This window comes from Fopius arisanus, unplaced genomic scaffold (genome assembly GCF_000806365.1).
Source record: "Fopius arisanus strain USDA-PBARC FA_bdor unplaced genomic scaffold, ASM80636v1 scaffold00006, whole genome shotgun sequence".
Taxonomy (NCBI): Eukaryota; Metazoa; Arthropoda; class Insecta; order Hymenoptera; family Braconidae; genus Fopius; species Fopius arisanus.
This window is the reverse complement of record NW_011887745.1, coordinates 617,214-632,527: the sequence shown is the minus strand read 5'-3', so window position 1 is coordinate 632,527 and position 15,314 is coordinate 617,214. Positions and strand designations below refer to the sequence as shown.

The following is a 15,314-nucleotide window of genomic DNA, read 5'->3' as shown; positions in this document are numbered from 1 at the left end:
ACTTTCGACATTCTGTTTTTCATTGCCAATTTTCAAATCGACTCCCGGTGGAATCTAACGGATGAACAAAATTGACTTTTCCTTCTCACAGTTTCACTCCTGATTTTATTTCCCGTTTTTAGTGTTGTATACAAATTGAGTGTTATGAACCCGTTATGCCTTTCAGGTTTCGACACGTTCACAAAAAACTAGAGCCGGTACACAATTAATTCAGTAGCGAGGTGATAGAGTGAGACAAAAAATCAACATTTTGCTTATTCATCGATTTATATCGGAAACAATCGATTCGAGGTGAAAGCACTCAAGAATTTATCCGTAATTCATTAAATTTTCGATGAAAAAGCCGTAATTTTTGTCTCTAAAATTAATTTTTTTTTGATCAAGCAATACTTAAAAAAAAATATCATCTCAGTCTATCATTTCTCTATTAAATTGGTTCCGTGCCTCTCCACTAATGAGCTTTTGATGAATATTACCGAATACATTTAATAGTTCTTCATTTCCGTTACAAAAAATACCCATAAATTATAGAAATTCCGCTATCTCTCTTTGATACCCAGGAAAAAAAATCCACTTTAAACCGAATTTGTATCTTCAGTAATATATTTCATATTTCCCTCTCTGATAGCCTTAGAAATCAACCGTTATTTTACTGAGAGGAAAACTCTTTCGATGAAAAAAGAATTACCTTTGAAAATCCACGTGAAAATAGGGCCTACTCGCTTATCAATTAATAATATCGTGGAATTCCCTGATAAATACTATCGTTCTCACACAGAGAGAAAATAGTCTTCCAACAGGATGAGATTTTCTTGTCACGCGAGGGATTTTAACTGCTCTCAGGATTAGAAATTAAGTCTTCTCCATAAATTCATGTAATTTGCGTTATACGCAGATTTTTTAAAGACTTTGATTACATAATACACGTCATAAAATTCATAACATTGACCATAAATTTTCTATCCACTTGAATTAATAATTAATAAACACCGTTTTACCAAAACTGACGAGAAAATTCACAAAGAGAAAAATTTAGTTATATTAAGAGTTTTAGAATATTCAAGATAAATGATAAATTTATTTTTCGTTTTTAATTGAACGTTTTCAATTGAAAGTTAATTCGAACTGAGATAGTTGCAGATTCATATGATATAGTAATAAAACCCCTATCGTTCACAGAAGCTGCCGATGACCGCTCAACGAATGACAGACGGCAATTGAAAATTGCGGAGCAATAACATCGATCTGTCTCAACCCAGCGACATCACACTGTCTACGTCATAAGAGCCTTGGCCGAATTAATCTAGACATCAAACGGGCATCTGTACCGAGTACAGCCCAAATATTATCGAGTTTACGGAAATAAAATAATCACTATGTCCCGTGAAATAGAGCAGATAACAGAGCCCCCAGGAAATACCACAGCGAAAAATTCAGATATCCTGAAATATCCGCATATACACGACCAGAATGCTCTTATTAATAAATCCACCGCCAAAGTTAATTTCGGTATAACAATGAGAGACACCGAAGTGCCTTCCCAGTTATCTATTCCACCAAAAAATAATCAGGAAGTTAGTGTGAAAAATTTACTGATTAATTCCCTCGTGAATTACGAGAGGATGCTGAATAGCTCACCAAGAACATCAACAATTCGTGGATCTGGTAATGATGGACGTGTCATTGCTACCTCTTTTATGGAATTATCGGTTGGTGTGACCTGTGGTACTCGTAGAGCTCGTTCAGAGCCCGGAAGTCTCTCGACAACCGTTATCACCGGTTCAAGGACCAGTGAAATTAATCATAAATGTTTACACGCCCCAACGCGCATTGCCAGTCTCGATGGACTCGATGCATTGGATACCAGGCAATCTCAAATTATTTCCACTCACAACAGCCAAAACAGTCACTTACTGTCGTTAAATGCGACGCCAGTCGTTGGAATTGTCGCATCACCGTCTAAGAACAAGTTGACGTCCATTTGGGAGAGTCGTAATACCTGCGGTGATAATGAATCGGGTTACGTCGTCGATCCAGTCCAGGGGAATACGTATTATAAAGGACCGTTTCTAGGCAAGGTAAGTCTTTATCAGTTATTTCAAATTATCAGAGAGCCTCTGAAAATATCTGTAAACCTCAATGCCTAAAATATGATTCCACTGCATTAATGATATTTTAGTTATAATTATAACATTCTGATCTTTGTTTTTCTCTTTTTATTGAATTATTTTTAAAATACAGATTTTTTTTATAACTAATCATGCAGTTATCCACAAGATTAAACTTGAAGTTTAATCGAAATAGTAACGAAGGAAATATTTCAACCGGCAATTAGATGAATTTCAATTATAATTTCAATTACCTTTCTATCGTGGAGAATCTGTAAAAATGCCATATTCGAACTCATGAGACTAATTAGTAATGCTCACTGATAAAATAGAACATTTCGAATTTGGTGAATGCAATTTATTCATTTGGATGGAAAAAATCTAGTTGTACATGAGTGTGTTAACTACTCTAATTTCTAAGAATAAAAAGAGCTCGTCAAACTCGTGTCGGAAAAGTTGTACAACTCGTCTGGGCTACTCATCAAGCTATCTTCCTCCCATAAGCTGAATCAGGGATGTTTTACCTCTTTTCCTGTGGGAACCCGAGGAGGGGATTCTTGATTCCTTTATACCTGCAGTTCTGCTCCTTTATCCACGCTTAGACGTTGGACGTTGACTCTTGCCAGTTCGATGCACCTTTTTTTGCCTCGACTTTTTTTTACCTTCCTTCGTTTCTCGGTTTTCTCCCTGTGGTTTCCAGCGGAAGTCCCTCCCTTCGTTGCACGCTTCTTCTTTGAATCCTTGTACTTGTATGGGTTTATTGTGATGAATACCATGGGAAAAACAATGTCCTGGAGGAATTTAATTAGGTCTAGGTTGGATGGAGATGAGTTCATCCGATTTATCGTCAAGGGCAACCGCCGGAACTTTCGTATCTTCTAGCAAATTCGATTTATTTTATTGTTGTTCAATTTATTGTCATCTTTTGGGTTCATTATTTCATTGTCAAGACATTGTTTGTGGGGATTTAATCAGGTCTAGGCTAAGTGTAAACGATTCAATTATGTAAGAGACGATTCGGTAATGAAATTTTAACGAGATAAATGAACTAGATTTAAATATCTGTCAGGCTGAGGAAAGAAAATTAACTTCCCAGAACAATAGTTTTCTTCTTTTATCATTTATTAATTTTGTTTTTATATTTTTCTAATTTCTACAAGCGTCCTTGTTCCTTGGAATTAAATAATTGATTGATGCCAATGGAGGCAGGTCTTCGAATCACGTACCGGGAAAATAATTCACTTTGATATAGGGGTCTTTGAGTGATCACTGTGGTCTCTTTTCTCGTCTCACGCGACGAATGAAGAATCTGAAAATATTTCTAGAGATATTTCGGGCCAAGGAAAGGGCTATTCGCATATGCCTAGAAGAGTTGGAGGAACAAATAGTGGGATTTCGAGGGTAAATTAAAATTTATCGTTGGGAGAGGAGAATTGAAATAGGAAACTTCACGGATAGACATTGACAACGGATATTTATATTTGGAGGGAGCACTTTGGAATTTAAAAACGAGAGATTTATATTCCTCAGTTATTTTTCAGAAATAAAAAATTCGATGAATGTCAATTTTTTCGCTATTTTAATAATTTTTTTTCTGGGAATTCATGTCTTGCGTTGAAATAGTTTAATCATTCAATTCTCAATAATTGAACCCATTGATATGTGTTTATTACAGGGAGGATTCGCCAGGGTATATCTGATGACTGATATGGCGAGTAGAAAGCGATATGCCTGCAAGATCATTCCAAAGAACCGCATGCAAAAGATTCACATCCAGAAGGTACAACCCCATCACCGAGTAATTCCCAATGGATTAAAAACAAAGCTATTGATTTTCGTTTTTTGTTCAATAGATTGCACGTGAGATTATGATTCACAAAGATCTGATGCACGTGAACGTCGTGCAAATGCATCATTACTTCGAGGACAGTTGGAACGTTTATATGCTGCTCGAAGCTTGTCCAAGAAAGGTAATGGAATTTCACCGATTACCTCTCTTAAATCCATATCAAAGACATGAAACAACTCAACTAGATAACTCAACATCAAAGTAGTTAGGAGATGAATTTCATTTGGAGATCAATATAAAAAATAATAAAAAAAGTTAAAGTGGCAATGGAAGTGTCCACCAAAATAATAATTGTAATAAATCAATGATTGAAAAAATCAATGAATAAATGCCAGGGGATTTATAAAAGCCTAATTATCTTCTAGTGCTATCAATAATTATCGATTAATGGAAATTAATTTCTGGTTATTGAAATTGCAGAGTTTGATGCACGTGTTGAAATACCGAGGAAAAGTAACGGAGCCAGAGGCTCGTTACTACATGAAGCAGATGGTGACAGGAGTGGCCTACATTCACTCCCAGAGAGTTGTCCACCGAGATCTCAAGCCAGGGAACATGTTCCTCTCAGACGGTATGATAGTGAAAATCGGTGACTTTGGTTTGGCGACAAGACCGGATGGTCAAAAGCGACGTGTAACAATCTGTGGTACACCGAATTACATAGCACCTGAGGTGCTTTACAAACAGGCTTACAGTTACGAGGCTGACGTTTGGGCACTTGGTTGTATTCTGTACGCATTATTAACTGGCCAGCCACCCTTCGACACAGCATCATTGAAAGAGACATACTCAAGAATCTGCAATAATCGTTACAAGAAGCTGAATGACACGATTGTCAGTAGAAATGGCCAGGATTTGATAAAGTGGTTGCTTCAACCCATTCCTGAACTGAGGCCATCACTCGAGACTGTTAAGGAGCATGCCTACTTGACGATGGAGTTTGTACCAGAGAAATTGGCGCATACCTGCTGTTACAAACCTCCAGAAGTCAGTCTTGAAGGGCCAATAAAGAGTAAAAATGATAAAACTCTGGTGCCCACGGCTTCATTCCCCTCAGCAACAACTCTGTCCTCGACTTCGTGCACATCAACCATCTCGAGGAAGATTGCACAATCACCGATCGAGCATATGCCAAAGACAGGAGTCAAGCAAATTGAGATACCAGTTGTCAATGGGGTGAGGTTGCTCGATAATAATGTTAGGTTGGGGGAGAATAATGCAAGACTGCCTGTTTCTATTCACCGAGAGAAGAGTAGGGAAGCTAAAGTTGGCAATTGGCTTGTTCGTAAGTTCCCTAAGCTCACTAAATTGAGAAGGAGATTTGGCAATCTTCTTTGTCCTGATAGAAAAAAAGCTTCTGAAAGTGCTCTTATGCATTATGCACTTGAGAATTGTCTCGCTGAGATTCGACACACGAGGGCGGCTAAGAACCCTCTTCCCATTGAAGGACTTGCTCCATTGTTTGTTACTAAGTGGATTGATTATTCCAATAAGTATGGACTGTGCTTTCAATTGTCCGATCGATCGGTTGGGGTTTTGTTTAATGACAGCACCAAGATGAGTTACACTCGCGACAGAAGGTGAGATCTATGGCTTTTATCAATTCTTACAGAACGTCAAAAAATAAAAACGTTAAAAATGAAAGGTGACATTTTCTTGACTTCTTCTTTCAGACGAGTGGAATACACAACTCCAGACGACGAAGTGACGCGTTACACCCGAGAGCGAGATGTTCCCTCTTATCTCCACGAGAAATTAGAGCTGCTGCGTCACTTCACCGAGTACATGGACGACCACCTGACGAACGGTGGTGAAATCAGTGATAACTGTTCAACCAAATTATCACGAAGGAATGGCTCTGTACCTAGAATGCGTCGCTGGTTACGAACTGACAAAGCCATTGTTATGGAATTGACAGTGCCTCTACTCCAGGTGAACTTCTTCTCGGATCACACGAAGATCGTCGTCTCCGAGGGGGCACGACCAAAGGACTATCTCGTCACTTACATTGACGCTAACAGACACACGGCGTCTTATTGGCTGAATGATCTCAGAGACGGTGGATGCACCTCAGAATTGTACGAACGTTTGAATTACGTTTGCAGGGCATCAAGGGAATTTGCACACCTGGAGAGCAACTTCGGATGCTCGGAGATCTCGATCAATCCCAAGCCTACACTCAAGGCTTGAGATTAACTCGTTTTCATGTCTTCCTGGGGCGTAATGCATTATTAGATATGTTGGATCCTTAGGCAATTTATGTTATGTTTTTTTTCTTTGTTTTGGTTTCAATGGCGGAATGGAAATTATGAGTCGATATATTTTTCAATTGTAGTCAATGGAAGATGCACTCGTTTACTTTTATTCCGCTGGTGAAATCATTCGGCTGTTGTATTGATGCGAAGTTGATGGAGTCGACTGCCACTTTGATATTGGGGCGAATGCTGATGACAGCAGGGACCCATTTTTTTTTCTTTTCGCTATTTCAGGAAGAATTCAGTAGCGAAACGTGAAACGTCAGATTTGATGGGTTTGTGGAGTTTACTGGCGCAGCTATATAGGCTATGAGATACTTCGGAGAAGATGACGCGGGATTTTTCGAGGGGAGAATGTCCCTAATAAACAACCCCTCGACATTTTCTCGTAAATCATTTTAGAGATAAGTCGGGACTCAACAATCTGTGGAGTTTTAAAAAATCGTTCAATTAAATTTGATCATGAATTTTTTGAAATTATCCACATTTCCATGTTTGGGTTCTGATAATTTCTCAGTAATGGCTGGGAAAGACAGGAAAGAAAATTTTGCAGAAAAAAATTTTGGCATTTTTTCGGAGAATAATTCCTGAAATCATTCATAATTCAGTAAAATAATCGTTTGCATTCAAGGATCTTTTCAGATACCTTTGAAATTAAAAGAGGATATTGTTATCATTCATGAATACTATACAGTGGACACCCATAATCAATCCGCGCTCTGGAAAGCAAACACATCGAATTCGTACTAAACGAGTACTCAAATGGAGTCCTTACTCCACCCCAAAATTCTGAGAATTTCAATGGGAAAGATAACATTTTGACTATTTATATTTCTATTGTGCTTTCTAATGCCTAACGTGGCGCTCCACTGTATAATTCATAATCACATGAATTTTTCTCCATTTCTGTAAAATTTCCAGACGGTCAGCCAAAATTCTCCCCAGTAACAAATCAATTCACCGTTTCACATTTTCATCTTTATAATCTGATGATTTCACGTTAACCTAATAATGTGTAAAGTTGTTGAAATTTATCACAGGAACTTTTTGCATCGCGAAACATCGTTAACAAAACGTTTCATCATCATCTTCTCGTAGACACTCATTGCAAAGATAATGCAGTATTTATCGTAAGATAAATAATTGACTTGTTACGTTTTTATTAATTACTGGATCAAAATTGGTTGCAATAACATTATGATCTCTGATTAGTCTGCGATGTTTTCTCACTAGTGTGTATAAATCCGTTAAAGAACGAGATCTACTAATGCTGTGATGATTATTGATTACTTAATTATTTCCCTGTGTATCGATCTAGATTGAATTATCATTATTTCATTGAATCTCGGTGATTCTAGTTGTTGAAAGGACGATGCAATATTGATTCGATCGCTCATCATGTGAAGCGACGCAATCGAATACAAAATACACGACACAATAATGCACAATGAGATTAATTCCAGAATAATGATTGCTATTTAATTGTATGATCATTAAATCAATAGGGAACTTGCGCTCTCCACTCATGTTTCTCGCACATGTGTTTACCGTAATTATTTATACGCTAGTATGTTGAAAGTTACTTCAATTAATGATATACCTGATCAATATTTTAACATCAACGATTTGGAAAATGAGGGAACAATAATTGCAAGTTCTCTACTGTATTTTCCCTTCGATTTTTGTCAAAAGTGATTAGATATCTTGTTTTCTCTTTCGTTATGTAGATATATTGTCTGTTTATTTTATCTACATCGAAGTGTTGACGAGAGAGACAGAGAATGGAGGAGAATATTCCTCGAGACAACGAAAAGGTTCTCTATGGAATAGAAACAGAACGAAAAAAGGAAACGAAAACCAATGATCTCAAATAATAATCAATGTTTCACATAAGTGTTTTTTTTACTTACCTCGGCCCTTACAGGATCAATCGAATTTTTCTCGCATTGAACTCTTCAACTTTATATCAAAGAATACTTTCAACTTTATTAAATCTCTACATTTCTTTCTCGTTCCTTAAAATCATCCATAACGTTCTTCTATCGTACAAGACTTGAAAATACTTATGATTCCATGGAATAATTTCCTTAAAACTCGAACTGCGTCACATAAATGAAAAGTTTAGCTACAGCACTTGCAGCGAATGCCGTATCGTGGTATATCTCCAGACTGAGATCGAGTTCAATTTCCTGTGGTCCAGGAAGACTCTTCGTTAAAACTAGAACAGCTTGTGAGGGCGAGGGTCTCCTCAGAGCGAAACACGATTCAGTGGCTCGAAGTACACCTGGTGGGGCTCGAGCATCCACCAGGGCCATGCTAAATCGCATGATTGATCCAGGGAGATGAGTTCCCCTCATTGTGAAGAGTTCCAGTTGACCGGTGCGAGGTATTGGAAGCATACTGACAAATGTTATGAAATTGTAGGAGAAGTGCGAGGGCGACTGATAACAGGCGATATCGCCGGATGGGCAGTAGCGAGATGCCCGGGTACAGCGGCTGCAAGAAGAAATTTTTTGTCACTTCACACTGTCTCGAGGTATTTACGAAACAATCAGAAATCATGATGGATTAAATCCAGAGTTGATTTTTCGTTTTCATCAACTCAGAGTTCAAATTCTATTTTATTCAAAATAAAATTATAAATTCGATAAATCTGCGATTGAATTTTAACAAATTGGAAAAATAGAGAATGGAAAAGATGAAAATTAGTAAAAATTCATTGAAGGTTCGGATATATTTAAAAAAAAATAACTTACTTCTTCCTCTCCTGATCACGGTGATACCCTTGTGGACATTGAATCCTATTACACTTGTATCCACCCCTGGTGTTCTGACACATCTCATTGGGATCCCTGCAGACGGTCCCAGCAGAGCACTCATCGATATCCTGACAGGTCCTCCCATCCTCCCCGAGCCTGTAACCATCAGGACACCTGCAGGAATAACTCCCAGGAGTGTTATCACAGAATCCCACACATAAATTATTATCCTTGAACATCTGACACTCGTCGACATCACTGCAGGATCGATTATCATGATTGAGGGAGTACCCCGGTTTGCAGAGGCACTTGTAGCTCCCCCAGACATTAACACAATCATGCTGACAGATTCTAGGGTTCCTCTGACACTCATTGATGTCCTCACATGCATTGCTACCGACGGCTTTCTCAAATCCTGCATCGCATGTACACTTGAATGATCCAACAGTGTTTTCACATCTACCAGTGGCACCACAGATATTCCTCGCGTAGATGCTGCACTCGTCTATGTCGATGCACTCCCTGTTGGGTCCAATTGCATGCCCTGGAGGGCAGGCACATGCATAACCCCCTGGACGATTCTCACAAGTCTGTCCGAATTTGCACCTGTGAGTGCCATCAGCGCACTCGTCGATATCAACGCAATGAGAATTAGTTTTTGAGTCCAGGGTAAAGCCAGCACCACAGATCACTCGTGACACGCATCTGTACGAGCCCATTGTATTGACACACTGCTGAAGCGACGACTGGCTGCAGGGATTCACTCCCAGTGAGCACTCGTCAATGTCAATACACTGACCACCGACTCCTGGTGAAAAACCCCTCGGGCATGATCTCTCCGGATGATTTCTCGAGTCAATAGCTGGAGTCATCATCGTCGTGGTCACTGGAGTGAATGGTGGACGTCGAGTTGTCGTTCTCGGTGGATTTTGCTGGGAACCTCGGGGGTTCTTGTTGCAACGGTACGAGCCCAGGGTGTTCCTGCAGTGGTAGCCCTCACTGCAGTCGTGAGTACCCAGCAGGCACTCGTCGTCGTCCTCGCAGATTTCAGTTGCTGCATTGAGAGTGTAGCCTGTGCCGCAGGGTAAAAATCTCACGCAGTTGTAGCTCCCCAGGGTGTTGTCACATCGCTGGGTTGGGAGGCAGTCGTTCTGGAGTTGACATTCGTTTATATCGACGCAGGCCTGGGGAATAATTTTTAAAAAATCGCTGTATTTATTCAAAGATTTCGGGTACAAACTGGACTTGATAATACTTCATTTGTCCTGGGCCAACTACTCTATTAATACCTGCGTCAAATTTTCTCGTCTGAATCCAGTGCGACAATTGCAAACGTAACTCCCCACGGTATTAACACACTCCTCATTACTTGTGCAGATATCTTCAATCGTTGAACACTCATCGATATCAGCACACCCTCGATTTCGAACGTACCTCAATCCTGGGGCGCACTGCATGGGCCCAGAAGTGGCTAATGTCTCTTGTCGAATTTGTCCACTGGTGACAGGAGCTGGTGCTCGAGCACAGCTGTAACCCCCAGGCTGATTGTAGCAAACCTCTTGGCCACAAATGTCCGTCTTTTCTCTGCACTCGTCAATATCTAAAAGATAATTTCAATGACAATACGTTTCAATTCAAATTATAATTAATAAATGAATTCTTAACAATGAAAAAGGAACTGCACACACGGGGGAAAAAATTGTTCGAGGCTTAAGAACAACTTTTTTAAGAGATCCTCCATTAATTTTGATTATTCTTCAGCTAGGAACTCAGAATGCGAAATATTTTCTGCCTTCTTGGAGTTTGTATTGAGAACATTAAATGACACATAAAAGAGACACACATAGCAAGCGTCAGCAGAATTTGCACAAGTAACACTCAAATTAATATTATATTGTTATAATTTTTGGTTTTGGGTTTAAAAGGGTTGACATAAGTAGCTTACCATATGTTTTAATATTTTGAATGCTATCCAAGTACTTATTACAGTTTGTAACTGAAAACTCTAAATTCTGATATTTTCAATGAAATTTTTCAATGAAATAGCATTTGAGATACAAACCTATTTTGATGAAAAATAGAAGAGAAAAAAAAAACAGAAACTCGGTACAGTTTCACCCAGAAATACCTCCACATTGTCTCCTCATAACGTCATACCGATATCCTGGAGGACAGGCAGGTCTGCTCCTCTGAGGGCTGATGATCTCTACAGGTCGTTCGCACCTGAAGGATCCCTTGAGGTTGATACACCTCTCCTGCAACCTGTGGTCACATGGCGATCCCCCAGGTTTCTTGCACTCGTCCACATCCTCACAGCCTCTGGTGAGCAACGAGTACGCGTACCCATCCTCGCATTCAGGCAGACGAGTGATGCAGTCGAAACCACCAGGTCTATTGACGCAGTACTGGTGGTACTCCAGTCGACAATTGTGAAGATTGTCGAGGCACTCGTCGACATCGACGCAGGACCTGTCGAGAGCCCTGCGATATCCTGGTGAACAGGGGGGCACCTCGAGGCATACGAACGAGCCATTGGTATTGTGACAGGAGTGAGTGGGCTGAGAGCAATTGTGGCGCCCCAGGAGGCACTCGTCGACATCCTGACATGTCTTCGTGATCCTGTCGAAGTACCAACCAGCGTTGCAGAGGAGATGACAGTCGTATCCCCCAAGACGATTGACACAGCGCTCGTGCTCTTGGCATCCTGGGCCCCCTGAGCACTCGTCGATGTCTGCACACTTGGCGCCATCAAAGCGATATCCCGGAGGGCAGGGTCTCTTCAAGGACTGAAAACGCTGTACCTCCGGTGTCAGAGACTCCCTCTGCACAATAAAAAAATTCTGGCGTTGAAACTTCAATGAAAAATGGATAAAATGACCTGAGGATCATTTATCTCCAAGACTTGCGGTTTTAAAATCAAAATATTCTATTTAATTTAAATTTAACATAAACACATTGTTTTCGATTTATTAACTGTTGTAACACTACCGTTTTATCGGTACGGGAAAGAAGATTCTGCTTCTTGGAAACTGCGGAGGGCTTGAAATTTGTCACTTCGTTGCTGATATTCTCCACGTCATCATCGTCTGATGATCCTAGTTTCACGCATTTGTATCCACCAGGGCCATTGACGCAGGTGGGTTTGTCGGTGGGACACATAATTTTCTCTTCGACGCATTCGTCTATGTCTTTGAGGGGATGATTGTCATTAGATGTTCCTTGGGGATGGGGTACTTGCATGCGGGGTCCTTCCTCATGCCACGTGCATCCGTTAAATTAGAGAATTATTGGAATTTCAGAATTTTCAAGTTACCGATGCAGATTCCCAGGTTTCGGCTGAAGGTGAAACCCTTGCGGCATTGGATATCGCACTCGTAGGCACCTTCTGTGTTTCGGCAGGTTTCCACCTCCTGGAGGCAACCGTGGAGACCTTCTGCGCATTCATCTACGTCTGCAGAGATTTAATAAGTGAAAAAATCATTTTCTTTATTTGGAATTACAACTGATACGCTTTCTCTTTGAAATCCGTAATTCTTTTAGCTGTTCTTTCACTTCCCTGCAATTACCTTTGCACCTTTTTTCAAGAATTTCAAATTTAAAGCCAGCAGGACACGTTTTCGATGCTGTTAATTCATGACAGGTAAAACTTCCTTGTGTATTGATACAAAAGTGAGTACCATTGGGGCATAAGGATGTCTCAGGGTCAGAGCACTCATCGATATCTGAAATGCTCGATAAATTAAATGATTAATCATTTTGGAGATAAATTGATGATTAATTTCTAATACTAAACTTTATTGCACTTGATTATCAATCTGCATGATTCTTATCGATAATGGCATTCTTTGAAATCGAAATTATCGGATAGAATACACCTCTCATTTTCTCAATGTTAATACTTATTCTGGTCTTAATGAATAATTAATTTATCTGATTACCTCCGCATGTATGAAGCGTTTTATCCCACTGATAACCCGGTGGACACGTTTGGTGCCCATCATCCCCCTCTTCTTCATAATCTTCTGATCTTGCTATTGGGAGATTATTTAAATAAATGCATGAGCCACTTTTACAATAGCTAAACAATTCGCCTGACAATCATCGACTTTTAAATTTTTTCTTAAACACCAATCCACTTGGGAAAACTAATTACTCTTTTAATATCATTTACTTTTGATTTCCATTTATTGGAGTTGTGTCAATATGATTGAAATATTTTCTTTCTGGTAATGAGCAGACGATTTACAGAGGCTAAGCATTTTGACGATGCACAGACGATAATTAAGGCGTAATTATTAAGGATTAATTACGTACCATTGCAGGAATTTGTGGATGGATTGTAGCGATAGCCTAGGGGGCAGCGAACTGAAGACTGGGGTTTTGTGGTTCCTTCTGGAGTCGTTGATGTTGGTGTTGAAGTTGATGTTGGTGATTGGCTGGGGGTTGCCGATGAGGATGACGAGGATACGATGGGTTCATCCGTTCGACAGGTTTTCTCATCTTCGAGGAGAACGTATCCCTTGGGACACGCGCAGTGATAGGATCCTGGAGTGGGAACACAAATGTGGGAGCAGAGAAGACCCTTCAACAGCTTGCAAATGTCGTCTAGAACTGAGGAGATCGTTAATTAGTATTTACGTTGAGGGGAGAGTGGGGCATATTTTTGAAAACAATTTCAGAATTATAAATTTTCAGGAAATTTTTTCATTGTCATTTTTAACTGTCATTTTTTTAATCTGATATTCACCAGGTGTTGGCAGATTGTCAGCAGTGGAGGAAGAATTCATTCCCAGCGTTGATGGGAATGCACTAAAATCCATTGAATCAGTTGAGGTAGTTGAAGGGGTGGTTATTGTTCCGTTTGCAGTATTTCCGGAAGATCTAGTCTGGGCCTGATTGGTAGTCGATGTGACACCAGTGGCTTCGTTACAGCATTCCAAGAACACGGAGTCCCAAGGTTTTCCAAATCGAAATGCTTTGAACGCACAATTTTGCCCGAGAGATCCACTTAAAATTCCTAAAACCAGTTATTAAACGAAATTATTGACGAGACTTGGTAGATGACTAACAAAAAAATTCCTGTTATCTCGTGTACCGAGTTTGCAGCCTTCACAGCAGTCCTGTTCATACCCATCACTGCGTCCTCCACCAACTCCTCCTGAGCTCTCACATCCTAATCCTTTCCTCGCCTTGTCCTTTCCCTTTTCACAATTTTTCCGGTGATACTCCCGATTGCAGCAAATATCAACAGTCTCGAGGCACATTCCCTGTTCAACAGGGGGGACCCCCGAAACAGGGCCCCCAAATTTCTCGCATCTGAGTCCCTCCGAGGCCCAAGAAGTCCCCAAACCGCAGCACTTCTCAAACTGCTCCTCCATCCGTGTGTCCGCAGCATCTCCTGTTCATCCCACATAAACAATCATAATGAATTATGTGCTTTAATTGTTTATCGACATTTCCGTTGGATAAAAAAATTAGTTATCAATTGTCTACAGAAGTCTCGTTGATTATTTCGTGATAAGACGATCTGATATAGTCTATACGCGCAATCTGGAGCAAGGCTTTGCCTTTGACAGCTTGTCACAAGACTTTCGTCGTCAACAACAATAATAATTTATCATTAGAATTCCGAGAATTGACGAGGAAAGTCATGGATCCAGTGATGTTCGAAATTCTATGCGATTTCCCAATTAATCTTCAAATACAAAACAATTTATGATCTATTCAACCAGAAGCCGAAGAGATTCAACACAATTATGAGTCGAATCGATGATAAGCCGTATAATAGATTCAGACTGCGTAATTCATGAATGAAATCTTGAACCGTTCGTCGTTGAACAGATTAATAGTAATGAAATTATTATAGCATTGTTATCACCACCCTCATGACAGTGCAATCAAGCGCAATTGAACTCTCCGATATTCTCAATTAACAACCGCATTAATGAAATGCTCTCAGGATAATCTCCAGGGAATAATGAATTAATTGATTAAATGCTGCCTACCTTGCTGATGAATCCAACTGATAATTGAGCAAATGATGAAAACAAATGGTTTAGTCCCCATACTGGAGCGAATCATCAGATGTGGTGTTGAAATATTAGGAATGACATAAATAAATTGACACTTTATCAAGAAATCTTCTGAAATTGGTGATACAGTTTCTCGAGGGACACGTGCTACTACCAGTAACTGCTAATAACGAACTGGAGCTCTCGCTGGGAGTCTGATCAACTACTACTTGATAGTTACTAAAACGTTAAGTCGTGTGGTGGTGGATGTAGCATTGGGCTTCCTCTTCAGCCAATACGATATTTCTAATATCTCTCATTCGTTGACAGCC

The 15,314-nt window shown here is 39.9% G+C and overlaps 2 protein-coding genes across 2 annotated transcripts in view; one reads left to right on the top strand and one right to left on the bottom strand.

Moving 5' to 3' along the window:
- The window catches only part of LOC105273614 (serine/threonine-protein kinase plk-1), an 8,423-nt gene extending 1,404 nt beyond the window's left edge, over nt 1–7,019 (top strand). The window contains exons 2-6 of the mRNA XM_011316145.1: nt 1,180–2,078; nt 3,784–3,888; nt 3,962–4,078; nt 4,378–5,537; nt 5,631–7,019. Of these exons, the coding sequence (XP_011314447.1) occupies nt 1,377–2,078; nt 3,784–3,888; nt 3,962–4,078; nt 4,378–5,537; nt 5,631–6,147 (2,601 nt within the window). The 5' untranslated portion in view covers nt 1,180–1,376 and the 3' untranslated portion in view covers nt 6,148–7,019. The remainder of the gene's footprint in view (nt 1–1,179; nt 2,079–3,783; nt 3,889–3,961; nt 4,079–4,377; nt 5,538–5,630) is intronic.
- A 1,168-nt stretch (nt 7,020–8,187) lies between these two features.
- LOC105273746 (fibrillin-2) lies at nt 8,188–15,197 on the bottom strand. The gene is made up of 11 exons (XM_011316353.1): nt 14,977–15,197; nt 14,067–14,369; nt 13,719–13,988; nt 13,286–13,582; nt 12,538–12,693; nt 12,285–12,422; nt 11,960–12,159; nt 11,100–11,793; nt 10,261–10,571; nt 8,969–10,155; nt 8,188–8,708 (listed from the first exon to the last, which is right to left on the bottom strand). The coding sequence occupies exons 1-11, from the start codon at nt 15,050–15,052 to the stop codon at nt 8,300–8,302; spliced, it is 4,041 nt and encodes a 1,346-aa protein (XP_011314655.1). The 5' UTR covers nt 15,053–15,197; the 3' UTR covers nt 8,188–8,299.
- Between the last annotated feature and the right edge of the window lie 117 nt (nt 15,198–15,314).

Excerpts from the sequence above, each read along its gene's own strand:
- LOC105273746 (XM_011316353.1), bottom strand. The coding sequence starts at position 15,052 with ATGATTCGCTCCAGTATGGGGACTAAACCATTTGTTTTCATCATTTGC. Across the intron at positions 12,694-13,285 it reads ATCCACAAATTCCTGCAATG|ATATCGATGAGTGCTCTGAC; the intron begins GTACGTAATTAA and ends CGAGCATTTCAG. Across the intron at positions 10,156-10,260 it reads GACGAGAAAATTTGACGCAG|GCCTGCGTCGATATAAACGA; the intron begins GTATTAATAGAG and ends ATTATTCCCCAG.